Genomic DNA, 26,595 nt, shown 5'->3' on the forward strand with positions numbered 1-26,595 from the left:
TTAGGATCAGAAAATTTTTTAAAGAAGCTCATTAAGGCTGCATTTATTTGATAAAAAATTTAGAAATAAACAGCAATATTGTGTAATTGCAATTTAAAATGTTTGTTTTAATATTAATATTCTTATAAATATAATGTAGTAATGCAAAGCCGAGTTTTCATCAACCATTAGTCCAGCCTTCAGTGTCACACGATGCTTCAAGTATAATCATAATATGCTGATTTATTATCAAAACATTTGTGCTACACTTTATACATTTTTAAGGATTCTTTGATGAAAAAAAAGTAAATTAAAAAAAAAGCATTTATTTGAAACAGAAATCTTTTGTAGCTACACAAACTACTTCTATGAGAATTACCAGAAGGATTTGGAATTAATTTGTATGATTTGTGATCCTTATCAAAATTCTCTAATAATGTTTTCTTGTTATAAGAAGATTCATTTCAGGCTATCTAAATGGGTTTAAGGGTCTACATTCTTGGATTTTAGTGTCTTAATGGTCAGGCTAAGATTGTTATCGATAGTCATCAACGTCTTTCAATGGTGTTGTAATCATGTGACCATTTCTTGGGACGAGTTATCAACACTGCACACCATATACTTAGATCTTACTATATTCAAAGAGCTCACATTATAATAGAATAATATACTAACAATTTGACTACAAAGTGTCACTCCAGTTTATTAATTGGCACAAAAATGAATCCGGACACTCAAGACACACTTAAAATGTCAATAAAAACAAGTGGCATCTGAAAACAACAACTAAAAATCTGAACTAACTTTCTCATACATTTTTATGATGTTTTTTTTAACCAGCTGGTGGATGTGTGTCAGTCAGTTTTCCTCCAGTTAGCAGAGTAACCACAGGTGTAGTTCATCCCAATATCAAAGGTCATAGAAAATGTCACTGATAACCAGAATGTCTCCATTTACATTTAATCATTTAGCAGACGCTTTTATTTAAAGCAACTAGATGATCCACGATCGTCGGATCATCTGGTTGCAATGAGTAGAGTTGAACGTCATCAGCACAGCAGTGATAAGAAAAGCCATGCTTCTGAATGACAGATGCTAATGATGACATGTGGATAGACAAGAGAAGAGGTCCAAGCACTTAGCCTTGAGGAACCCCAGTAGCAAAAAGTCTCCAAATCTGAACAAGTCTGTTTTATTTGAATAGGCATTTCACCGTTTCAAAGCAGCTTTACTGAAAATAATAATATCTAAATATATGCATGCCATAGTCACATTTAGCAGATGGGCGATAATATATCATTTACAATTTGCAACAATAGAAATAAACAGGCAGTTGAGATTTGAGATGTAGTATCATTTTACATAAGTGTGGATGATGATGGACATATTTAATTACGAACTTTATATAAAAAGCTGTTTTATAATTTAAAACCCACCAACCTTATTTTGTAACATGTTTTGCAAGAAACATATGGTTTCCGATGCTAAATCTTTTAAAGCACTTCTTTTATTATTTTTAAATACAAAGGCATTTATACATTTTAAGTGCCTGGATACTTTTTGGGGCCAATAACTGCTTCAGTATTTAAAGGGGTAAATATGACACTTTGGGATAAAAATTAAAGAAAGAATTCTTAATTTAAAAGTAAATTTTCAGATATTTTTTATCACATGATTTGTGCTGTCTGTCAGCGGACATATTTGTGTAAATCCAGTCAGTTTACATATATGTGATAATATTAGTGGTGGCGAATATTAGTTGTTTGGATGTCTTTATATATTCAAACCGTCACGTTCTCACAAGACAAAAGATGAACGCTTCTACTGTACACATTCGATGTGACGTCACGAACCAGCCGTTCGAACGGGAACGCGGCTTTTCGTCGTTTGCGTTATTCGAGGAACGCTTCGCGTGGAACGACACAGCAAGAAACGTTTCGGTTTACATCGACGACTCGAACGCTGGATGTTTAGACTTTTAAATCTCCGCGTGACTTCTGTTTTGCTAAAGAAGGCGAGGAGTTTTACCCCTCCCCCTGTTTCCGGTGTTCAGGCGGAAGTAGCTGTAAGCTCAGGCCTGATACTTCCAATGGCGACCGAAAACTGGCCGAACAGAAAGCGGGAGCAATCGTGGATGGCTACGAAGCGTACAGTCGACATTAAATAATTATATAATTTACCAACCACACATAAAGTTCGTCTCCAAACACCGTATTCTTTGAGCTATGGCCGATACTGCAGCCAGAAATGGGAGTATTTCACCCCTTGAATCGGGTAAGACACAAAAAGTAACATTTAGGAATAGCGTTAAGAGGTACTTTTCCAGTTTCTTCATCTTAAATCAAACAATAAACGGTCTCGCGGTGTCCTTTCGCAGAGTTATATTACTTGATCTCGCGCTATTTGAGCACGGGCCCGTGTCGGAAAGCAGCCGAGGTGAGTTGACTAAAGTCCTCGAGACTTTTATACGAGTATTGTGTTTAAAATGATGCCCGAGTACTGAACGGAGCTCTTTCTCATCTGTTGCAGGCTCTTGTGTGCGAGCTGGAGGAAAACCAGGTGTGTTGCTCGATTACTAAGTCTTTATGTCCGTCTGTCAGTGTGTATGCTTCCATCTCGGATTGAAACATGATTTTGGCAGTATACTACTTTTCGTTATCCCCTGGCTTGAACTTGTTTACATTCTGAGCTATTGTTTTTATTAAGATAACTTGGCGTCCATCGATTTTCTTTTGACCTTATTAACCCGGCTTTTTTATTTATTTTTTTATAGCTCCTTCCACGTCGGTTGGATTGGGAAGGAAATGAACACCCGCGATCTTATGAAGATTTGGTAAGTTAAGTGTTTTGATTTTGTGTCTGGAGTATGTGTATGGCTTGCGTTTAATTCTTACACGTGTTCATTTCGTGACTGATTTAAGATCGGCTTTAAATGAAAGGTATCTGATCATTTATTTTTATTTATTTATTTTCGATTGGTTAAATTGGCGTATCATATTTGACCACTTAGTTTACATTGTACAGCGTTATTTTTATGAGCAGTTATGTGGGGGCTGTGTTTTGACTGCTTCCCTAGTATTTAGTGCTGTATTGCAGTTAGGGTGGGGCCTCGTCGGGTTGTGGCTACGTCAGGATGTTGAACCGCCCAATCAGATTTCAGGACTCGCCGTCGGCTTTTTATTTTGCATGTGACCTGCGCTCTGATTGGCCGATTAAGGGACTACATTTACATAAACTCCTTGCGCTCAGCCACATGATACAGGCTTTTATTTATGTTTTTCTGAAGGGACGTGACCATGGTCAGTTATCTTACGGGTGTATTAAGTGTGTAAAATAATTAGGCAACTGTTTAAATTCTGCATTTAGTTGTCTGCTTAGTTAAAAAAAAACACATTTATAAAAAGCTAGACATTAGATCGGCTACATTCAAAGAGCTACATTCAAGATGGTATTACTTGAGAATGCTTTTAAATACGTTATTACTTAACAGCAATGCAAAGGTAGACCGGTATATATATATATATGTATGCATGCATGTGTGTGTGTGTATATGTGTATATATATATATATATATATATATATGCATGCCCACAGACATTAATTATTTTTTATTTTTTGGCTAATTCATGACATAACAAAAGTAAAGGATCCTTTCTTCTTTGTTAGGTCGCTGCCAACAGACATATTGCACCAGACCACCTGTTGCAGATATGCAAGCAGATCGGTCCGATTCTGGACCGAGAGTTTCCGTCTGGTGTGCCAGGAGTCCACTCTCTACTCGGGGCCGGGAAACACTCTCTACTGCGAACGTCAAAAGGTGAGATAAGGCTGGAGCTTTCAACACATTCTGCATTGGTGTGTTTGTCAGCTGTCCAAGTGTAAATGTTACTACTGTCTTCCTTCTCTTAACATCTCTAGACTGCAGCAGTAGCAGATGGAAAGCCTCCTCGTTCGCGGCCCTTCATAGAGGGAGACCACCTGAGAGGCCTTTAAGCTGCAGGGATGCCAATATTGGTGAGGACCTTCAGTTTGCTGTGTCAGGGCTCAACGATGAGGATTTTTAATTGGGGGGGGGGGGGGGGCTACATTTTTTTTCTGGCTATAAAATTTTTTTACAAAGATCGCTGTTTTTTTTTATTTTTTAAGTTGCCATGAAACAGTAGTTCTGATGTAAGATGATGAACTTTCCTCTCACTTCTGATCCCTGTTGAATGCATTTAGATGTCTGTCCTGGCAGACAGAGCAATGAAAGGTTGAGTGATCTGATGGATTTCCTCTCTGTGTTTGTAGTGGAGGTGTGCCGAGGCAGAGAGCTCACAGGAGCTCAGCGCTTCAGCTCTATCAACCCTGTCAGCAATTATCAGCACATGAAGATGCACAGGAGGATCCTGGGACATCTCTCTGCCGTCTACTGTATAGCCTTTGATCGAACAGGTTCCAGGATTTTTACGGTGAGCATCAGTAGTCTCAGACTTGGCTCTTGGTCTGCTGCAGAAGCCTTGACTCTGTTCATTTCCCAACCCGCAGGGTTCCGACGATGCCTTGGTGAAGATCTGGTCCTCTTTTGACGGAAGGCTTCACTCTACTCTTAGAGGACATTATGCTGAGATATCAGATCTAGCAGTTAACTTTGAGAATACCCTTATTGCGGCCGGGAGCTGCGACAAAACCATTCGAGTCTGGTGCCTTCGTACTTGTGCCCCAGTGGCGGTCCTGCAGGGCCACAGCGGATCTATTACCTCTTTACAGGTGAGAGTGCTGCCGTATGCCTTTAGTGTCCTTTTCCTGTTTTTATTAACGCCAAATCAGTGTAGGAGCTTGGCAAGTGAATTTACCAGCATTGGAGATCTTACTGACCATGTCATTTGTTTTTATTCCAAATGTATTCTAATACAGTTTTTGACAAATATACATGTTAAGACATACATAATGTATACGTAAAATTTTTCTTCTGGAAAATAAAAATCACTGTTTCCACAAAAATATCAAGCAGCAAAAACCGTTTTCAACATTAGACATCTTAAAGGGAAAGTTCTCCCAAAAATGTAAATAATATATTAATTAACTCCCCCTCATCTTCGGAACATAAATTAAGATATTTTTGGTCGAATCTGAGAGCTCCCTGACCCTCCATAGACTGCAACGTAGCAAGAAGATCGTTAAAATAATCCATGTGACATCAGGGGTTCAACTGTCATTTTACAAAGATGCGAGAATACTTTTTGAGTGTGAAAGAAAAAAAATCCAAAATAAACGTTTTTGTGTACATAATATATGAGTGTGTACTGATATATAGATGCATGTATAGATTTAAGAAAGATGTTGTGCTTGTATATTAAATATTTATGTATAATATAAATTATACGAATATAAAAATGTGTATATTTTATAAATATATACTGTATGTGTGTCTTTAAATATGCATACACAGGACAGTCTTTTAAATCTTGACCACTTTGCTAGTTTGTCACTTTGATTTGATGAACTCATTTATTCCCACGATGGTTCTGTACTAATTTGTGGGCATGATTTAACAAAGTAAAAAAAAATTGTCTTAAATCAAATAAAAATTCAGTCGTACAATAGTATTTAACATTCCCAGTGTAAAAGTGCAGTAAAATCCTTCTCTCCGTGTTGTTACTTTACATTAGATTTCATAAAGAAGTTAATCAAACTCCTCTTCTGAAGTGTTTAGAATAAAGTGGAGGGCTTTGTTTGCGTCTCCAGTCCATGGTGTTTTCAGTAGCGTCTTAATCTTAATGAGAATGTGTACAGTTGTCATTTTCATGTGTTTCTGTGCTTCTAACCGGTATTTCTACTTCCTCTTTCTCTTGTAGTTCTCTCCATTAGTCAAGGGCTCCAAAAGGTATTTGGTGTCCACAGGAACTGATGCAACGGTGTGTTTCTGGCAGTGGGATGTGAATAATAACAGTTTCAGGTGAGGGCTCTTCATCGCATTAGAATGAAAAGATGAGGAATGGGACTGGTGTGTGTCAAAGATTGAGGTTCATCGTTTGCTTCCTTTATCGTTCGTCAGCGATCGTCCACATAAATTCACAGAGAAGCCGAGGCCTGGCGTCCAGACCGTCTGCTCTTCCTTTAGCCCTGGTGAGACGACTGAATGTTTTGTTTTTGACACATGCATGTTTATGTAAGGGTTTTCTTCAGTGCACATGTTTTTTCTCTTTATGCAGGTGGCATGTTCCTTGCAACAGGAAGCACAGATGATGTCATCAGGATATACTACCTGGGCAGTGGCAGTCCAGAAAAACTAGCTGAGCTTGACTCTCACACAGTAAGAGCGCTCAGTTTGTAGGAGTAGTTGAATAATCAACCAAATTGTGATGGTCTGCCATGATTTACAATATTTGGTTTAATTTGTAGGACAAGGTGGACAGCATCCAGTTCTGTCATTCAGGAGAGAGGTAATATTGCTGCTTTACCACAAACCAGTCTGTTTTAGTGATGCACTGAGACTTTGGCATCCAAATTTATTCAGCCAGAATTGTTTTATTGGTCCAAAATCAATGACCAAAGCAGTAACATTTAATTAGTGCTTCTCTGATGCCATGTTTGAACTGTTAGTGTTTTACTTTTTTTTTTTTTTTGTTCATGTACACAAGAATACATTTCAATAGGTGAACATGTCAGCTGTGTGTGTGCTAGGGGTGGGTTGATAATATTGATTTCTGATGTCAATAAAAGTTCATTTTTCTACAGTTAGCCAGAAAAAACTCTAGAGAATACATACAAATGAATGTCTATAGTCTAAGTTAGTTTTGATTCTAAAATAAATGATTAATTAAGTTTTAAATAAACTTGTAAAATAAAAATCTTCAGTTTTACTCTTAAATGAGAATTTCTGATTTGGGTAAATTCGATCTGGTGCATCACTATTTTTTATTTTTATCCCAGAATCATTCTTTTAACGTCTCTCTCTTAGATTTGTGAGTGGCAGTCGAGACGGCACTGCTCGTATATGGCGACTGCATCAGAGACAGCAATGGAAGAGCATTTTATTGGACATGTCTGCCACTCTTCCAGGGTATGAAAACCTTCTGGGAAAACTCAAACAGATTTTGCGTTGACTTTGACTTGATCTCTTAACGAAATTGCCCCTCCTTTGTTTACTGTAGGTCTGCACCTTTAACAGAGGATGCGAATTTCTTCAAACCCAAAGTCACCATGGTTTCCTGGGATCGCCACGATAACACCGTCATCACCGCGGTCAACAATCATCTGCTCAAAGTGTGGAATTCCTATACTGGACAGTTGCTGCATATCCTTAAAGTAAGGCAGCCTCCACTGCTCAGATTCTCAGATTTAGTTGAAGAAAGAGTTCACAGAAATGAACACTGTCGTTTATCTATGTTGCTCCAGAAGTATTTCACCTGACCCGGCCAAACCAAAATAGAACTCATTAATATGAATGAATTAAATGAGCAAAAAAAAAGAGCCAATCAGATTGTAGCTTGACATTTTGAGAAAATGTTTTTTTGTTATATGGAGATTAATGCATTTCTCTTCACCTCACAGGGTCATGAGGCCGAGGTGTTTGTTTTGGAGCCGCATCCCTATGACCCTCGCATCATGCTGTCTGCAGGCCACGATGGGAATGTCTTCATATGGGACCTCATCAGAGGCACCAAAACCATGCATTACTTTAACATGGTGGAGTATCCCAATGATCTTTCAGTTTTATTTACAGAACTTTATTACTGACATGCCAAACAAAAAAATCTTGTGTTTTTGTTTAAAAGATTGAAGGTCAAGGACATGGTGCTGTGTTTGACTGTAAGTTCACCTCAGATGGGCATCGCTTTGCAATGACAGACTCTCATGGACATCTGGTTATTTTTGGCTTTGGGAGCTCTAAGCCTTATGAGAAGGTTTGTATGATTTCTAACTGTGAAATCTGAAGATGATAATTTTATATATTTGTATTGCACCAAGATAACTTTGACAAACAATTTACAAGTGTATATATATATATATATATTCATAGCTTCCGGACCAGGTGTTTTTCCACACTGACTATCGGCCGCTGATCCGGGACTCAAATGGGTTTGTTCTGGATGAGCAGACCCAGCAGGCCCCACACCTGATGCCTCCTCCCTTCCTGGTGGACGTTGATGGTAACCCTCACCCTCCCAGATTCCAAAGACTGGTCCCAGGAAGAGAAAACATTGCAGATGAGCATCTAGTCCCTCAGCTGGGCTACGTCGCTACAAGTAAGTTCCCTTCTGTTGTCACAACACTTTTGTTTACTGCTCTAACATGACGTGGGGTACACTGTAAACGGCACTGAAAAAAACAGTTTCAGAACTGGTTCCTTTGTTAAAAAAAAAAAAAAAAAACCTAAACTGAAATTAAGGTTTTCTTTAGTTGAAGGCCAAAACTGAAAATAAAGCTAAAAGCTTAAAAACAATAAATCAGTTTATTTAATAATCAGTAATTAAATAAAAACGGAGTAATTTAAATTGCACACAAGGCAGTTTTATAATAACTTTTTACTGTCATTTCATTGTTGAAAACAATTGTGAATGTAATTGTTTTCATGAAAGATTTACACAAACATAATTACATCAGGTTAAGCAAAAATATAATTAATATGCAAGACATTTTTGTAAAATACTCCTCTCTATACTATTTCCAGCTAATTAACGAGTTTATTGACATTGAATAGCTTTCCTGTTGTAAATGTAATATTACGTTACAACGTTAGCCCCTTTCGCAGATACAGACTTAACTGGTAAATTACCATTAAGAGATCACGTGTGAATAGGACCAGATAAATTCGTTCAGAGAATTTACTGGCATGAGTTGTTGTAACATTACCAGTAAACTGCCGCAATGATGCTGTGTGTGAACGCAGAATGAAGATTACTGGTATGAGAACATATGAGCTCAGAACGCGCTGATGCAAGACGTCTACTCCGTTCCGATCCAGAGCCATTGAAATTCAAACTTCAATGGCTTCGGCCAATCATAACATTCTGACAGATTTCTCTGGGCCAAAAGCAAATGCATTAATCTGAACATTTGACACAAAATTAAAATATCAACAAACACTGAACCCCCTACGTTTACCCCTCCATGTTTAAGGCCCCGGTATACTTCAAACGAAATCGAACAACCAACTGATATGACGTCATTTTGAACAAAATCAGGCCAAAACTAAGTTCGTACCAAAGCAAACTTTATTGGGGAGTTCGTTTGGCTCTTAAACACCTTTGAGTTTCTATTGGTCCATGGCAGTTACGCATCATTGTGTGTGTTCTGAAACTCCACCTTCTATGATGCGCAATATATATATTTTTTCTCGGTTTGGTCCACATTCTGTGGAGGTGATTAAGAAGAGCAACCTCTCCTGAATACACTGGAGTGTCGAATCGCTGAGCTGCACAAATCTATCCGCACCTGTACGATCACTCGCGGAGAGACTTTAAAGATGTCGAGACGGTATTTCATTCCTAGAGGGAAATAGCAACGAAGCTTGGTGTCGACGAGCCGGAATTATGCAAAAAGCGAAGCAGAGAAACATCCGAGACAAGTTTTCCAAAGCCATGAAAGGAAAGAGTAAAGATATAAGTTAGCATGTACCAAATACATGTTTCAAATAAATGTTACACCGTACTGCTGCTGCTTATCTTTCAATAAGCGAATTTAAAGGGTATACAGTAAATGAAATGGCAAACGAACACTTCCCATAAAGGACTGAATATGGTTCTTTTGTATTGCAAACATGATACTTGACTCTCAACTGCTGCTAATCATTATTCTTTTGTCTATATTGGTGCACGAGTCATGTTTACATTAATTTACACCACGCCTCCAGCAGCGTGGGGGTGTCGGAAAGTTTGTTAACAGTATACCGTCACTCAGCCTTTTCGAACTTCTTTTTGCCCTGAAACGAAAAACTAAAATGAACTTGGTTTGACGTATATCAGGGCCTTTACAAACAACATCAGGAGGCACAGCCATTAAGAGGTCATTTCTGGTTAATGATGTCACAGAATTTACTGGTAATTTGCATCTGATGTGAAAACAGAACATTGTTGCCAGTGTGAACCGCTCATTTTTGCATTTATTAGTAAAGTTAAGCAAGTTTCTTTTCAACATACCTTCTGATGTTCATTGATGTTTAAGAATTTCATTGTACTGTAGTAAATATGACAAAGTTCTTGAATCTTGAATCTTTATTTCACATGCACTTTGCACTACCGTTTGAACGGAGGTAGCAAATTAAAAGAGCACCAAAAACCACGTTTATTGTTTGAAATTTGTAAAGCTCGACTTTTTCATATAAAATAACAAAGCACAGAACTTTAAGGCACAGTCCAAAAAAAAATCCTATATGATCATATGAAGTGTTTCTGATTGCTACCTTTAAAAATGTTTCAGGTGATGGTGAGGTCGTGGAGCAGGTGATCAGTCAGCAGTCTGTGGAGAGCGAGGAGGTTCGTCACAATGCCTTGGATTTTGCCATCCGCCAGCTCCAGCAGCACCAGGACAGACGGGTTTCAGCTCCGGCAGAAAGTGGTGCTCCTGCTCTTGCCCGTGTGCCAGAGCCAGGGACTCCCCGCAGAGGTGCCTATATGTTGAACTCCATTAGCATGTAGTCTTTGAGCGACATCCACTTCTGTACAGTTTCATCTAATGTAGCTGCTTTGATTGCACAGTGTCACTGAACGAGCGCATGGAGGTTCAGTCTCCACCTAATGTGGGTTTACGGCGCAGTGGACAGGTAGAGGGAGTCCGGCAGATGCACCAGAATGCTCCACGCAGTCAGATGGCCACAGAGAGGGATCTTCAGGCCTGGAGACGCAGGGTGGTGGTGCCTGAGCTTACAGCAAGCTGCTACAGGTTCCTATTCTGTTATTTTGTCTAATTGGCCAACTGTCCCAGATGGTGCATTGTGATTGGCCGAACACCGCAAACACTTGTCGGAAATGTAAATCCCCTTTCTATGATAGCAAGCTTCAATGTAAAGACAGATAATATTGTCCTTTGTTTTACCATCAGTTCAAGCCTGAAAGGGCAACAGAGTTGCGTGACAGACACAGTGATGAAGCTTGTATGTGTTTGCAGTACACAAACCATGGACGGTTAAGACAGCCGACTCCACTGTGTTGACCCTGTTTCTATCTCTCCTCGTCTCTCTTACACACACACGTGCGCGTTAAAAAATTTTTTCTCTCAACTCTTTTTAGCTTTTTTGACCCACTTCGGTCTTAAAGTCTCTATTAATGAGACTGGTTGAATCGAGTGTGTTAGATGAGTGAGGCGATGCTGGGCTACTTCAGGACCGTTTTGAAAACCATTTCAGATACGTGTTCTTAAATGGGACTCATATAAAATATATAACATGCATGCATAGTTTTAAAGCAGCTTTATCGTCTTTTTGGTAACTTCATGACGTAACTGTCCACGACATTGCATGCACGTAGTTTGTGTGCTTTGATATGAAAGGATATATACTATGTGCGTGCAATTGAAGAGCATGCGTTGCAAGCACAGTACAGTTTCCGCACTCGTTTGACTCACGCCTGGTGCAGAACTGAAGTGGAGTGCTCGTCTGAAACATCTCCCATTTTCAGTCGTTCTGCAACAAATGCTCTTCTTGTCAAGAGAAAAAGTGGCAGACGCGAGTGACAGTTGTGAGTGGGGTGTCCAAAACTAGTCTCACCCCTGTGTTTAATGCATTAAATATTTTTAAAGCGTTAAACTGAAAAAAATGTATCACCTACATTTAACACGCTAATTTTGACACCACTAGATTAAATATAAGATTCTTTGCTGTTGTTTTTCTGTTTGAAACCGTTTGCTTTATTTGCGACTAATTCAGTTACATTAGTTATAATTCCTTGAAATAGTTATGATTGTCATGAACTTCGGATTAATATATATTTATATGTACCTGAATGTTCTTTAGCTACTTAAACTACTAAATGGAGTTTTGTATATGTGTGTATAGATGTTTATACATTTGTCACTTTATTGAAAATATTAAAATGAAAAATGGTATGCCAACTTAAAGTTGTTTGTTATCGTAAAGTAAACCAGAAACCTATTGGTTTGTCTTCAGATGGTTCAGATTTACAAATTTAATTTACTACTTGTTCATTTAGGGCACAAGAGTCATTCAGAATAGCGAAGGGTGAGGAGGAGGTCACCCTTTACAGCACCAAGAGAAGGAGAGTGGCCCACACCACCTTCAGGGTAGGGTTCTGCCTCTTGATGAATTGCATCATGGGTATTTATGTCAGCACTGACTAAACGTCCTGTTCTGCCCATAGGATGATTCTGATGATGAAGAGCTGGGCCTCAAACGTGCACAGTCACGTAAACGGCAGAAGAATCAGGAGCGTAAAGGGAGTCTGGCTGAAGAGTTCATCGAGTTCTCATGTGAGGAGGGGGAGGAAACGGCATCTTCTGAGGTTCAGTGTTTAGGTTAATTCAATTTAATATACTCTTATGCCATATCATACATGTTAATAATTATATGTGTATTAATTGTGTAGGGCGGTGAAATCGAGGGCAGTGATGTTGATTCATCTGTGGAGGATGAAGAGGAATGGAGGAGTGATAGCTCAAGGTATTTATTCTACCACCAGTGACAAGTTAAATTACATTGTTTCCAATAATAATGCCTAGTAAATCAAATTAAAATTGAAAGCCGAAATGTTCAGTTGAAACTTTTCAAATGACTGCCACAGACTAGGTGAAGCCCTTTCATTATGATTGATATATTTTAGGTTTATTTTTTTATATTCACATAATTCCAAGCATTTCGCAATGCTTCGTGAATATTGAGATTTGGGGAAAAGTACTATTGCATAACGAAATGCAATACTTATTTTGGAAATGATTATTATTAATATATGCAGGTTTGTTCCATCAGTGATTATGAATTTCAATTAAATTTGGAAAAGACTCTTAAAGTGTAAGTGTAAAATCAGCATTTTGGAACGGTCATCATTTCAAAATGCTTCACTTGGAAACTGTTTTTATTTTTGGATTTCTCTTTGGTCCTGCACATAACACAGATATAGAAACTACACCTTTCAAGTTTTAAAGAAAGAGTTCACCCAAAAATCAAAATTGTCATTAATTTCTCACCCTCATGTTTTTCCAAACTTGTAAGACCTTCGTTCATCTTCGGAACACAAATTAAAATATTTTGGATGAAATCCGAGAGCTCTCTGACCCTCCATTGAGAGTAAGAGTCATGCCACGATCAAGGTCCAGAAATAGGGTGGCCATATGGGACACGCCCCGGCCAGGATTTTAATATTGCCTGAAACATCCAAAGCAGTTTGACCAATAACATGCAGGTATTGTATATAATCGACCAATCTGGTGGCTGTGCGTGAAAAGGTGAGCTCTACAGGAAACGATCAAAGCGATGCAAATATACATGCGTGTTTGTTCGTTTGTTTGACTCGAAGCATCACTGCACACCGATCAAACTCCTGATGTCACGTGGACTGTATGTTAATGATGCCCTTACTACATTTCTGTGGCTTGATCGGGGTAAGCTCTTGGATTTCATCAGAAATATCTTAGTGGGGACTTAGGGGCTTGGAATGACAATAAGGTGAATTAATTAGAGAATTGTCATCTCTAACATGTCCATGAGGAAATATTTACATGTCTCTTTTTTTTATAATTAAAGTCACTCCTCCAGTGATTATTCCGACTGGATGGCAGATGCAGGAATAAGTTTGAGGCCAGCTGCGTCTCCATCGTCTCGGCGGCGTGCAAGCCGCAGGATCAGCAGCTCTGAGGAAGAGGACGAGGAAGATGAAGACGAAGAAGCAGATGAGGAGGAGACCATAGATGAAGAGGAACAGGTGTCCTCACCCCGGAAGCACAAGAAAACCAAAAGCAAAACACCAGAGGTGTGCAGCACAACCATTACTCTTCCTATTACAAACTCTTCTATGGTCCTTTTAAAGTTGATCCCCACCCAACCCTTCTCCGCCTGAGTTTTGGTTTCCTCAAATTCCTATTTGTAACTCTGGAGAGCCATTTTAATTAAGGGCTAGCTCTTAATTTACAATTGTATACCTTATATATGTTATTCAGAAAATAGCCTTGATGCTGGTATGGTGTTAAAAAGTGAATAAATTATAAGCACTTAATTTAGTCCTGTGTTGGGGGGGGGGTGGTTTGGAAAAAATGTTTTTAAAAATAACTTTGGGAATGAAATGCACCTTTTTTTTTTTAAATGTGTTGTCCTAAGCATCCAAAACCGAGACCGCCCATTAATAGAGAAATCTCAAATGAGTTCCGTCCCTCAGCATGGATTACTGACGTTATTCCCCGAAAGTCCCCCTTCGTCCCTCAAATGGGAGACGAGGTACAGAACACGTTTTCTTTCATCACATCTGTTTTAATGTACATCTGATTTTTGTGTTAATCAGTTTATTATTTTTTCTCTGTCCACAGGTCATCTATTTTCGTCAGGGTCATGAGGCGTATGTGGATGCAGTCTGCAGGACTAACCTGTACCCTATTAACCCAGACAGACAGCCATGGAAGAAGATGGAGTTAAGAGTAAGAGCAAAACAGTCCTGGGGTTTTTTTTTCTTTCATTCGGACACTGTTGATTTTAGCAGATGCATCCCTTCATAAGTGCTTTGAAAAACTTTGCATTGATGTGATCTTAACATTATGCATATATACATTGGTAACTAAACTAATACCAGTCATGATCTGAAATACCTGAGCCTAAGTTTATCTTCAAAATGATCTGCGTATTTACTTCCCAGATTTGTCTCACATGATGATTAAGTTCCCATACACTTGTGTTTGTTGTATTTAACCTTGAACATTCTTTTAAACAATACATGCAATTTTGAATGTTTTCAGCACGTCTGGCTTTGAAAATCACATAAATAATTTGTTTTTTCCAGGACCAAGAGTTTGTAAAAATAACAGGGATCAAGTATGAAGTGAGCCCTCCAACCCTGTGCTGTCTGAAACTGACCCTGATTGACCCTGGGACAGGCAAAATAACAGACCGATCCTTTTCAATAAAGTAAGTTAGCAAGATATAAGTTGAATTATCTGTTATATTGTAGATTAAACAAAATAACATGTTTTGGTGCCATTTTTTCTTAGATATCATGATATGCCGGATGTAATTGATTTTCTGGTGCTGCGTCAAAGCTTCGACGAGGCACGGAACAGAGTATGGACATCGAGTAAGTTTGAGTCATGACCTGAGAACAGAGTTTATTTTGGTTGTCTACATCAAAGTTCAATTTTATTCATACTGAGTCATGTCTGTCCTGGTTTACGTGCCTTGTTTTCTGTAGATGATCGGTTTCGCTCTGTGATCGATGACGCCTGGTGGTTTGGGACCATAGTTTGTCAGGAACCATATCAGTCCGAATATCCTGACAGCCTTTTTCAGTGCTTCAAAGTCAAGTAAGCCCCAACTGAATCATTGGATGGTGTGCTCTAGTTATTGGCAGTGGTTTTTAACGTCATGTTTTTGCAGGTGGGACAATGGGGAGACAGAAAAGCTGAGTCCATGGGACGTGGAGGCTATTCCTGAAAACGGTACTTCTGACTACTCAAGCATTATCTTAAACCAGATACTTGATGTATGTTTCTTGCAGTGTCCCCCCAGTTGAGATGCAATTTGCATATCAGCAATCTTTGTACTAAATATTGGGAGTTTGTGTGTTTACTCCATTTCTAACAGAAAGGTACTTCGTCATTGTGTTTTAATTAAGCAAGTGGTTTATTTATTGGGTTATTTGGGTTTCTGCAGCTGAGCTGCCGGAGACGGTGAGTGCAGGAGTGCCAGTGACCGATGAGGAGATGATGGATATCCAGTATAAACCTCAGGAGGGTGAATGGTGGGACAAGGGTCGAGACCAAGAGAGTGCACGCATCATTGCAGGCATAGAACAGCTTGTGACTGTGGGTGCGTTATCCTATTTTATTATTATTATTATTATTATTATTATTTTTTAACCAATTCAAATTTTGATGAACTACTTGGACTAGGGATGGTTGAGCCAAAAATGAAAATCATCTTTTACTTAAACTAATGGCATTTCAATCCCTTGACTCAAATGTTTTTTTGTTTTGTCTTTTTTTGAGTTTTAAAAGCTTAAAGTTTATAAGGAGATTTGTAAAAGTAATCCATATGAATTTAGCTGTTTTTTTTATTTTTATTACATAGACTTTCATTGTATGGACAAAATTTTACATTTAAAATATCTACCCTGAGGTGCATGAACAGCGTTGATCTGAGATGTTGTCATGGCCATCCTACCATCGACTGTAACATGAGACTTCTCCTGTTTGCATTGTGATCTGTATTTTTACATTTTTATTTTGAAATATTTTATATATACCTCCAAGTCGTATTTAAGTCTCACTTAAACGATGGTCCTTCTATGTCCAAAACGTATCAAAAATATCTTTGAACATGGTTTTCACACTGACAGCTGTCATTGGAAGACAGTAACAACTTTGTTTGTTTGTCTGAGTGCCCAACAGTAAGTAAGGGGGGCGGGGCTTATCAATAGGTAAATTGTGTTCCAAAGATCAATGATGAACTTCGTGGTTTGGAACATCATGAGGGTGACTAAGGGGCCGTTTAAATGACAACATTTTCAGCTAAAAAATGGGAAACTATGCGTTTTGCCTGTTCGTTTGCACGACAATCGTGTTTTGGGTACTGAAAATGCATTTTTTAGAAAACGGGTTTCAAAGTGCAAGTTTTTGAAAATGCCACTGTTATCTTTGAAAACGGTGATGTTATGCATGTGCGTTGTACGTGTTCGGTATGTAGACGTGCAGAAGTTTCTAGATTTTAAAGGCAAGCGTGAACAAACATACACAACACTGGTGAAGTACATGGTATAGTTGTTGCTGCTCAAGAGATTTCTACCGTTTCTTCAGCAAAATGTGGATTTACTTCAATATTACAAACACCAGTGGAGACGCGTCATATACAACATATAATCATCACTTCCCTACAGGTACTGTTTACTAACAAGGAGACCGCGCCAACTACAGGCCTGGCATACTTAATACAGCGTTCTTGGCCATTTTTGCTGATATTTGTAAATGCGAATCGTTTTGAAAACGTTGTCGTGAACACATGAAACTTCTTTAAAACGCAAGGGAAAACTTTTCCGTTTTTGACTACATCATTGTCGCGTTAACGTAGCCTAAATAATGACAGAAAATATCACTTTTCTGTAAACTAACCCTTTAACTATGATGCTCTGATGTATGAAATGTCCTTTTCAACAGATATCGCAGCACCTTTCTCTGGTCCGGTCGACCTCACTCAGTATCCAACATATTGTGCTGTGATTGCATATCCCACTGACCTTAACACAATCAAACTGCGGCTTAAGCACAACTTCTACAGGTTTGTAGCTTAATAGGTGCAGTCCTCCTAAAATTACAAATTGTCACCATTCACTCATTCCCGTTCCATTTCTAAACCCATATGAAAATCTTTCTGTTCCGTGATGCACATAAGTAGAAATTTTGAAGAATGTTCATGCTCCACTTTTCCAGATAACCCATAAGACTTTCATTCATCTTCAAGAAAATTATTTTTATTTTTTTTGGTTAATCTTAGAGATTTCTGTCCCTCCATCAGAAATCCATACCATCAAGACTTTGACTTAAAGTTCATAAAGGCATTGCAAAAAGTAATCTTAATGAATTTATTGGTTTAATCCAGGTCTGCTGAAGAGACCCTTTATATGAACAGATTTAATTAAGGCTTTTTTCATATAAACTTTGATCAATGCACATCAAGTATTGTCACCTGCAGCTTGACGTGCAAGAAGAAACTTTGTTGGTTTTTGCAAAAGCTTAAACATGCAAGCATGTTAACCCCATTGGTATCACTACTGTTATGATCTTTGTTTTTTGTTTTTGTATGAAAAGAGCAGTTTGATCATTCTTCAAAATAGCTTTTGTCCCACAGAAAGAAAGTGAAATGGGTCTGAATGAATGAGAGTTAGAATGTTTTAGTGTTTCATTTCATCAGTGTATGTCTACTTTTGGTGTGTTTTACCACATCTTGGGTTTTTTAGGAGACTGTCTGCATTGATCTGGGATGTAAAACACATTGAACAAAATGCCAAGACTTTTAATGAGCCCCACAGCAAGATTGCGGAGTCAGCAAAAATCATAACAAACGTTGTTCTGAAGTTCATAAGGTTGGTCTTTAGTGAAGATCCATTTGTGATATTTGTTTTGTTCTGTTATTTAATACTTTTTTTTTTCGCCCCGGCCACAGTAAACCTCACTGTACAGATATTATGGAGATCTACAATGCTGTTGAAAACATGGAGTACTCTGACGATGAGGTTTGTGTATTTATTTCACCTTTATTTTCTCGGCCTTTTTCTGCAAAACATGAGATTGATTCAGATGTGGCTTTTAGGACATGGATGACATCGATGCACCTGGAACCTCTGCAGGACAAAAACTTCGCCAGGTAGTGTGAGATATTTATGATAGTATATACTGCACTTTGGTAGAAATGTCACCAGAGATCATGTTACACTGTTGATTATCCTACTACATTATGGAGCTTATAATATGTCAAAACGAATTGAATTTGTATGGTGTAAATTACTGACAATAATTTACATAAATGTTTAAGAATCACTTCATGATGAGGTAGATCTTAAACCACACGTTCATGCCAGAAAACTACTAATTGGCCGAAATGCTTCATTTGACTTTTCGGAGATCATCTACTCTTCCCTGTGGATTACTTCTGACCTACTTTCTGTATGCACTGAATTTCTGCGTATTGAATTTTAGAATATTGAATATGATGTTCTGAATTTGTGTATTTGCAGTAGAGGATTCCAGAACAGAAAATTCCCTGTTTGAAAATACATGTCTTTAAAACTGCCATAAAAATATAAAAAATCTAATTCAGAACTATGTTAAATGCCACATATTCAGTTTTGTTAAATGACACGTCAATAATTCAAATTTACACAATACAAATTCAATTAGTTTTGTCGTATTATAAGCTCCATACTAAAATCTGCCCTTTTGATAAAAAAAAAATCCATCACAAAACCGAATGCTGTTTTGTCTTGATTTCGTCAGCCATCACTGGAGCTTGTGCAGGACAGGGATGCGTGGAAGGACCACTGCAAACGTTTGCTGGACTACATGTTTGAGTGTGAGGATTCAGAGCCGTTCCGGGATCCTGTAGATCAGAGAGAATATCCTGTGAGTCCAAAAAACAATCGATGGAATAATGTTAGGGATGTCTGTCTTAATCTGGAGATGTGGCTCTGATTTAAAGGTGGGATCAAGCATTGTCAGTAGAAACAGGATGTTAAATGTCTCCTGATTGTGTCTCCAGGATTACTGTAATATCATTGACACTCCTATGGACCTTGGAACAGTGCGGCAAACTCTTGAAGAAGACCACTATGAAAATCCCATAGACCTCTGCAAGGACACCAGGCTTATTTTTGCCAATGCTAAAGCCTACACGCCAAGCAAACGGTCAAAGGTAATGCATTAATGTCTTGGACAATCTCGTCTTTTTTTGCTTTTTCTATTTTCCTTCTGCCTTTTTGTCTAATTCTTGAAGACACATTGATGTTCTTGCACTATTTGATTTGATAGATTTACAGTATGACTTTGCGACTGTCAGCATTTTTCGAGGAGAGTATACGAAAAATCATTTCTGACTATAAGACTGCCATCAAAAGTAGCTTAAAGCTGCGACGCAGTCAAAGATTCAGGAAGAAATTACAACAGCATCAGGAGTCGGCTCCTTCCAGTCAAGGATCCACACGGTAAGTGGATCGCCCTGACATGTTTATGCAGCTGTCATTCTAACTTTTTTTTTTTTTTTCTGAATTGTTTGCATTCAGAAAATGAAGTGTCTTTTTTTTTTTTTTTCTCCCCTCTTGACCCAAGTCAAAAGAGGGCTACTATAAAAACTCAGGAAAACACACAACAGTCTACGGCCAAATCTACCTCAGCCAAAGTGTCTGGACCAGAGCGCCGCAGAGTGAACGAAGCCAAGGATACCTTCAGACGGAGTTGCTCATCTTCATCCGGTAAGACAAACAACTTTATTTAAAAAATTATTTGTTTCTGTTAATAAAATACAAGGCATTCTGTTGCAGCAACACGTGTACAGGTCAGTTAAATTAAAAAAAGAAAATTTAAATAAACTTTTATTAAGTGAACTGCCCATTCACATGAAGATGAGCTAAAACTATTTCAGCTGCTTTATTTGGAATTTAAAAAAGGACACAAAGCATTAAAAGTGGGTTTTATGAACAGACTTGAGACTGCATTATTCACTGAGAGTCTTCAACAAGTTCTAAACTCTACATCCTCTGGGAATCCAGATCAGTACAAGTTGTGAATGAATCATTCAGCCTGGTTTTATGAACTGGATCCACTACCTCCTCCAGTGGTTCCTGTTGAATGGACAGTGCTTTAATGGACACCATTCTTTAGAAACCCACCAGGTGGAGCAGTTTATCCATTGACCAGATATTATAGACAATAATTAAGTAGAAAATACTGGTTAAACCCATTATAGGTAAATCTGTAATTGCAGTGTAAACTATTGATTTTTATTACATGGGACTTTCAGAAACTCTGGAATAACAGTTTGTGCTTTTGATATAGGGTCTGATCATGACAGCAAACAATCTCTGAGTCAGTCGGAAGAGGATGAGGAACCTTCATCCTCATCTCGTGTCTTCAGACGAGAGACTAGAGCCACAAGAAGAGCTGCACAGAGCAATGGAGCAAAACACAGACATGGTGGGATCCTTTAGACAAACTGTTAAATCCTTGTGTGTGTTATTGTGTGCGGTTGAGTAGAAATATAAAGCAATTTTAGCATTTAGCATTTTTTTTTTGGTCTTATTTTGACGATAGAAATCACCTTTAAAATTTGCCTTATGTATCTTAGAGGGCTATGCCAAGATGAATGGGCACAGCAGGGCACACGAGCGTCAGAGACCACGACCCTGCAGCGTTTCTTACCAAGAGCCTTCGCAAGGCTCTGATGCGTCAGAGAACGAGTCGTCATCATCTTACAGTCGCCGGCCGAGGGCCCGCAAGACCGCCATGGCAGCAGTTAATAAGATAAAACTCATGGATACTCTGGAAGAAGATGAAGGCTCGGATGAGGAGGGGTGTGGAGGCAGCACCCGACCTGCGACCCGTGCTAGCAAACGCTCTGCTGTAATTCAGAGCAGTTCTGATTCAGAAGAGGAGGAAGCAGGTATAAACATCTACACAGATTAAGGTCCTTGCACACTGACTGATTTTTATTGTTTTTTTCCATATTCGTCAACCTTTCCTATCAAAATGCTTGCTACGGATATGAAAATGCAGAAAATCAAACCTGATCCAATTTTTGTTATGACAAATTTCGGAGACAGTGTGTAAACAACACAGCTTGAGGTCGTATTTATTTTTTAACGTGCAAAAAATTTTGAACGAAAATTTCGGACTTATTATGCAATGACCTTTACATTGAAATTGTGTGTGTGTGTGGGGGGGGGGGGGGGGGTACCTCATGTAACTTAAATTGTTGTTTTTCTCACAGAGTCAAATGAAAGTGACGTTTCAGCCAGCGAAGAAGAGAAAAGTGATGGCAGCGCAGACAGTGATTCATCTTCTCATAGCAAAGCGGAGAGTAGAACTGCTGGGTGCAGACCATCTAGAAGATCAGCAGTAAAAAAGGGTGTGTTTGGTAGATCCATTGAGCTCTAAAATCAACATGAAATCCAGACTTTATTCATCTACACAGGTTTTGCACAATTTATCAAGCGTTCTATTACAAAATATCTTAATGATAATAAACCATTTAAGGGTTAGTTCACCTAAAAATTAAAATGAGCCTGTGTTTTACTCACCCTCAAGGCATCTTGGGTGTATATGACTTTCTTCTTTCAGACGAATCATATCGGAGTTTCATTAAAAATTGTCCTGGCTACTCGCGTTACCATTGTGGTGGGTGTTTCTGTTGAACAGTCCAAATGTAATCAAATAAAGAGTGCCCATTTATAATTAAATTTGCCTCACATGGCTCCGGGGGGTGAATAAAGGCATCCTGTAGTGAATCCATGCATTTTTAGAAGTAAAATATCCATATTTCAAACGTAATATTTTTCTCTCACTTCTGTTATCTGTCATACACGGAAGGCGTTCCGGCGGATGATGCAGCACAAGCTCCTCTGAGATAAGCTAGTCTCACAAGTTTGATTATAGGAGCAAAGGAAGCAAAGTTTCCTTACTTTAGCAAAGGAAAACCAGTCTCCTCTCGGCTAATATTGAAATCGCCTGACGGTTTTCTTTACAATTCCTCAGTTAGTACTTCAAATTTGTGACTGTTTTGTTGTCATGTTTTTTTTTTTATCCACGTTCATCACTAATCATGCATGCCGATGTTCTATGTCATCCACCGGAACGACAGTTAGATGAAGTGAGAGAGAAGTCTTTATTATGTTTGATATATGGATAATTTTCGTACAAAAACGCGTGGATTTGCTACAGGAGGCCTTTATTCACCTCCTGGAGCAGTGTGAGGCACATTTTATTATGGATGCGCATTTTATTTGACATCTTTTGGACCGTTGAACAAACATCCGCCCACTGCAATGATAATGGTTGGAATAACCTGGACTATTTTAATATAACTTTGATTGGATTCGTCTGAAAGAAATTCATATAACCCTAGGATGCCTTGAGGGTGAGTAAAACAATGGGCTACTATAAATTTTTGGGTGAACTAACCATTTAAAAACATGCTCAACTTGTTCAGGCTTAAATAAAAATGGACTGATCTTTAACCTCAAATTAAGTATGGTCCTTTAACATTAAGCATTAATGGGTCACTGACAGTAAAGAAAGGTGTATTTCTGTATTTCTATTTTTAGAAACGTCTCCTTACATTAATGGACATGGCACAAAACGGCAACGAGTGGAAAGCGAGGACAACACGGATGATGGGGAGAGTCAGAATGAAAGTGTGAACGGGGAGTCAGATGAGGATCTCGTTGTCATGCGGAAGTCCACCAGGAAGACTGCAAAAGCTGCTGTCACTAAAATCAAAAAATTGAATGACACTGATGCTGAAGAAGAGAATTGCTCCAGAGTCCAACGTCAGAAAAATCGGCCAAGCAAGCAGGATTCTGAAAGAAGTTCTGATGAGGATGTTGAGGTGCCCAAAATTCAAAAGCACCCTTATCAAAACGGAAGAAAGATGAAGAGAAGTAAAGCACCAACAGAAAGCCAAGGACAAGCTTCTCCCACAAAACAGCAAGTTACCCACAAAAAAACCTCAACCACAGATGCATTAACATCAACCACCCAGGACTCAGAGGAGCTCAGTGATGTTTCTGAAAAATCTGTTGCTCACAGGAAGAAAATAAAATCAGAAGACGAAGAAAATCAAAGTGATGGTGAAGAAAGAAGATCGCTCAGAAACAGAAAGTGTGCATCCAGCACTCACAAAAAGATGCTTGAGGCAATGTCGGGTGCCTCCAGTTCGCAAAGTGAAGAGGAGGTAGACCAAAGACAAAGGAAAAAAGAGGATACTTCCTCCGATGAATGGCAAAAGAGTGACGCATCAGAGGAGGAGAAGGCAAATCCGAGGAGAAAGACTTGCCTTAAAGTTGCATCCAAAGGAATCACTCTTAGAACTCTTCCCAAGAAGAGCTACACTATGGAGGACTCAGATGAAGAATTCAGTCCTGAGATGGAGATGCAGTCGAAGAATGAAAAGAGCAAGGAGTCAGCCAACTCCAGGGCAAGAAAACCATCAGGCAGTAACTCCAAAAGAAAACGTGGTGGCTCCTCAGAGTCTGAAAACGCAGACAACAAAAGTAGTAGGACCAGGGATGAAAACGAGGGTGTGATACCTCAAAGAAAGCATTCGAAACGCTACAAGCGCTCGACGGATTCTGAAAGTGACTCCGAAACTAGGTGCAAATCAGAGAATGGTCAGGAGCGATGGTCTCAGGAGAAGCTTCCCAAGGCGACCCGGCAACAACGGAAGCAAAGCGAAAGCGATGATGATGATGGAAGCGACTCTGAGAGAGAAGAGTCTGCGGAGTCTGAATCTGATGCCAGCTCAGGTTCAAGGAGCAGTCCGAAGAGAAAGCTAAGAGACCGTGGCCGAGGAACCGCCCAGTCCAGGAAACGTCAGAGGGATGTGTCCGATGAGGATAGCGACGTGTCATATGGAAAACCTCGATGGGCCACTCGCATCCGGACCAGAAACAGAGGCAAACGAACTGTGAATTACCAAGACAGTGAATGAAGGACTTGGGCGGTGGAGCCATGCAAGAGACACTAACTGGAGACCTTGAAGACACACTTGATTGTCCAAACTTAAAAACAATTGTAGTAGCACTGGAGTCCTCAATATACTGTGAATCGGTTTCATTCAGGGATATTTATGTTTTGTTGGTTTTATAAATAAGATGAATTATAAATAAGATGTATTTGATCTACTGGTTTGGCTATTCAAACCAGCCCCACTCTGTGATTCGGCCAATGGGAAAGACTGCATAGAGAAGGATGGTTTGCTTGGGTGCTATCCAATTATACCTCCTGTTTAATAGAGCATATTTGCTGGCTTGCACTAAAAGGCACACTGTAATGAGGTATTTTATACACTAGTTCTGCATTAGAAACTCAGGGGTCAACTACGTTTACCATATTCTCAAACTTGCATTTGTTTCTTCTTTCCATTTTTAGCTCTAGGATTCTAGTGTCATATTTCTGACATGAGCATTTAGGTCCAAAAACACTTTATGAAAACGAACAAGTCGTCTTTGACACAAATTCTGTATTGTCACTGTTAAAGGGACCGTTGAGCCAAAATGTACAAATATTTTTCTTTCTGTCACCTTTTGGTTCCTCTTTGTGTTCTTTGACCATATTTCAGTTTGTAGCAAAGCGTTGTATATTTAAATTCCTTCGTCAAGCATGACTTTTTTTTATTTTTATTTTTTATATTCAAATTAGATGAATTGCCATGCCATGAACTATGAATTGGTACCTATTTGCTAAGTACAGTAAATCAAATGAGTACTTCCAGCAAAAGTACAGTTTTTTTTCTCATATTGGGAAGATGTTTTAGTGATCTGTGTTGCATACTTTCAGTATTAATACCTTTTCAGACTCAACTTGTGAACAGCAATTATCTTTTGTATGCAGTCTTTGAATTGTGCATCGCTGTTTATGTAATGCAGTTGATATTTGGCATTTTGCTTGTCTTTTTCATAAGAGCTTCTTTAATACAAGTTTCACTGAGGATGATAAGCCTGCTGGCTGCTTAAGTGAGAGAGGGATGACTTCCTTTGAATAAAGTACTGTTTCAGGTTGGAATTGGAATTTGTTTTTCTTAACTCCTTTAAGAAATAAACTTATACTGGACAAATGAAAGACAAATCTCACATTTCTTTTACCAGTTATAACTGATCATGATTACATGTACAGTTTTATTTTTGTTGTTCAACTACTTACATAGGCCTAAATGTAATTTGATTAGCAACAACACAGCATGTTACAAGTAACAATGAAAACCTAACATAATACAAAAGAGTCGAGCCCAACTATAGAAACACTGATCCCAATAATGGTGCTTAGTTGAAATTTCATTGTTGTTTTTTTTAACCTTAATGTCGTGTGCAGAATTAATTTTGATTCAATGCAACTAACATTGACGAATCAAACATTTTAAACATTGGTTGCTTGCTATCAGGGTAGCCTCTGCCAACAAACTGGTCTATCTGTCCTTAGAGTAAATACACTCATTTTCTTTTTAGAGCTGCTTGACAGTGGGATTGAATTCTGTTTGCATAATTGAAATATAATAGTTTTATTCATTTTATTTATATATCGTATAACTGCAATATTATTATTTAATATCATTAAAACGATCAGTAGGGCTACTGTATACTGTCATTTGACTTCACTGGAAACATGCCATAGAGATTAAAGTACAGTTTATGTCCTCAGGGGCATCGCTAGTATGGGAAAAAGGGTGACCGAGTGCATAGGACCCAGAGGTTTGTGGGTCCCCAGTGAAAATCTAACCTTTCCAATCGTATTCACAAAAATCTAACCTTTCATTGGAGAATAATTATTTAAAATGGGGGGGGGAAATGTCATTATAAAATAAATGTTTGAAGACTTCATTTGACGGTTTAACAGCTCTAAATGTTTTCCTATAATGCCTGATGAGGTAAGAGAACACCTGACAAGAGATCAGAGACCATGCCTTCATCCAGAATCACTCCAGACCCTTTAGATTCCCTGCTCTATGTTGATGCTTCTCCTCTTCAGTTCACCCCACTCATTTTCTGTACGGTTCAGGTCAGGTTTGTGTATTGATTATTGTATGGTTTGGATCCAAACATGGTCCATTATAAGATTTCTAACAGAGTCAGTCATGTTTTAATTTTTTATCTCTTGGTATTTGATCAAATAAAAGATGTCATTTGTCTGAACAAGACATCCAGGACCTCCAGCAGAAATATAGGCCCTTGACATTAAAAATACAGCTGTATATTTCATTGTACACATGGGGTAGTTTTATCTCTG

General features: G+C 38.6%; 1 protein-coding gene across 1 annotated transcript; it reads left to right on the top strand.

The window, feature by feature from the left end:
• Nucleotides 1-1,938: 1,938 nt before the first annotated feature.
• LOC132108236 (bromodomain and WD repeat-containing protein 3-like) lies at nucleotides 1,939-25,377 on the top strand. Its single transcript, XM_059514901.1, has 42 exons — nucleotides 1,939-2,253; nucleotides 2,357-2,415; nucleotides 2,509-2,538; nucleotides 2,753-2,812; nucleotides 3,646-3,796; nucleotides 3,898-3,993; nucleotides 4,270-4,430; nucleotides 4,507-4,728; nucleotides 5,817-5,917; nucleotides 6,017-6,087; nucleotides 6,174-6,274; nucleotides 6,364-6,404; nucleotides 6,923-7,024; nucleotides 7,116-7,269; nucleotides 7,516-7,650; nucleotides 7,740-7,868; nucleotides 7,985-8,210; nucleotides 10,384-10,569; nucleotides 10,662-10,845; nucleotides 12,111-12,201; nucleotides 12,279-12,419; nucleotides 12,504-12,577; nucleotides 13,658-13,883; nucleotides 14,228-14,344; nucleotides 14,434-14,541; nucleotides 14,901-15,025; nucleotides 15,109-15,191; nucleotides 15,306-15,417; nucleotides 15,491-15,552; nucleotides 15,767-15,922; nucleotides 17,266-17,386; nucleotides 18,066-18,191; nucleotides 18,272-18,341; nucleotides 18,419-18,472; nucleotides 19,102-19,227; nucleotides 19,364-19,516; nucleotides 19,633-19,805; nucleotides 19,930-20,072; nucleotides 20,656-20,793; nucleotides 20,945-21,259; nucleotides 21,587-21,724; nucleotides 22,920-25,377. Exons 1-42 carry the CDS (start codon nucleotides 2,205-2,207, stop codon nucleotides 24,302-24,304), a joined length of 6,495 nt encoding a protein of 2,164 aa, XP_059370884.1. The 5' UTR covers nucleotides 1,939-2,204; the 3' UTR covers nucleotides 24,305-25,377.
• The last annotated feature ends 1,218 nt before the right edge of the window (nucleotides 25,378-26,595 follow it).

This window comes from Carassius carassius, chromosome 28, assembly GCF_963082965.1.
Source record: "Carassius carassius chromosome 28, fCarCar2.1, whole genome shotgun sequence".
Classification (NCBI taxonomy): Eukaryota; Metazoa; Chordata; class Actinopteri; order Cypriniformes; family Cyprinidae; genus Carassius; species Carassius carassius.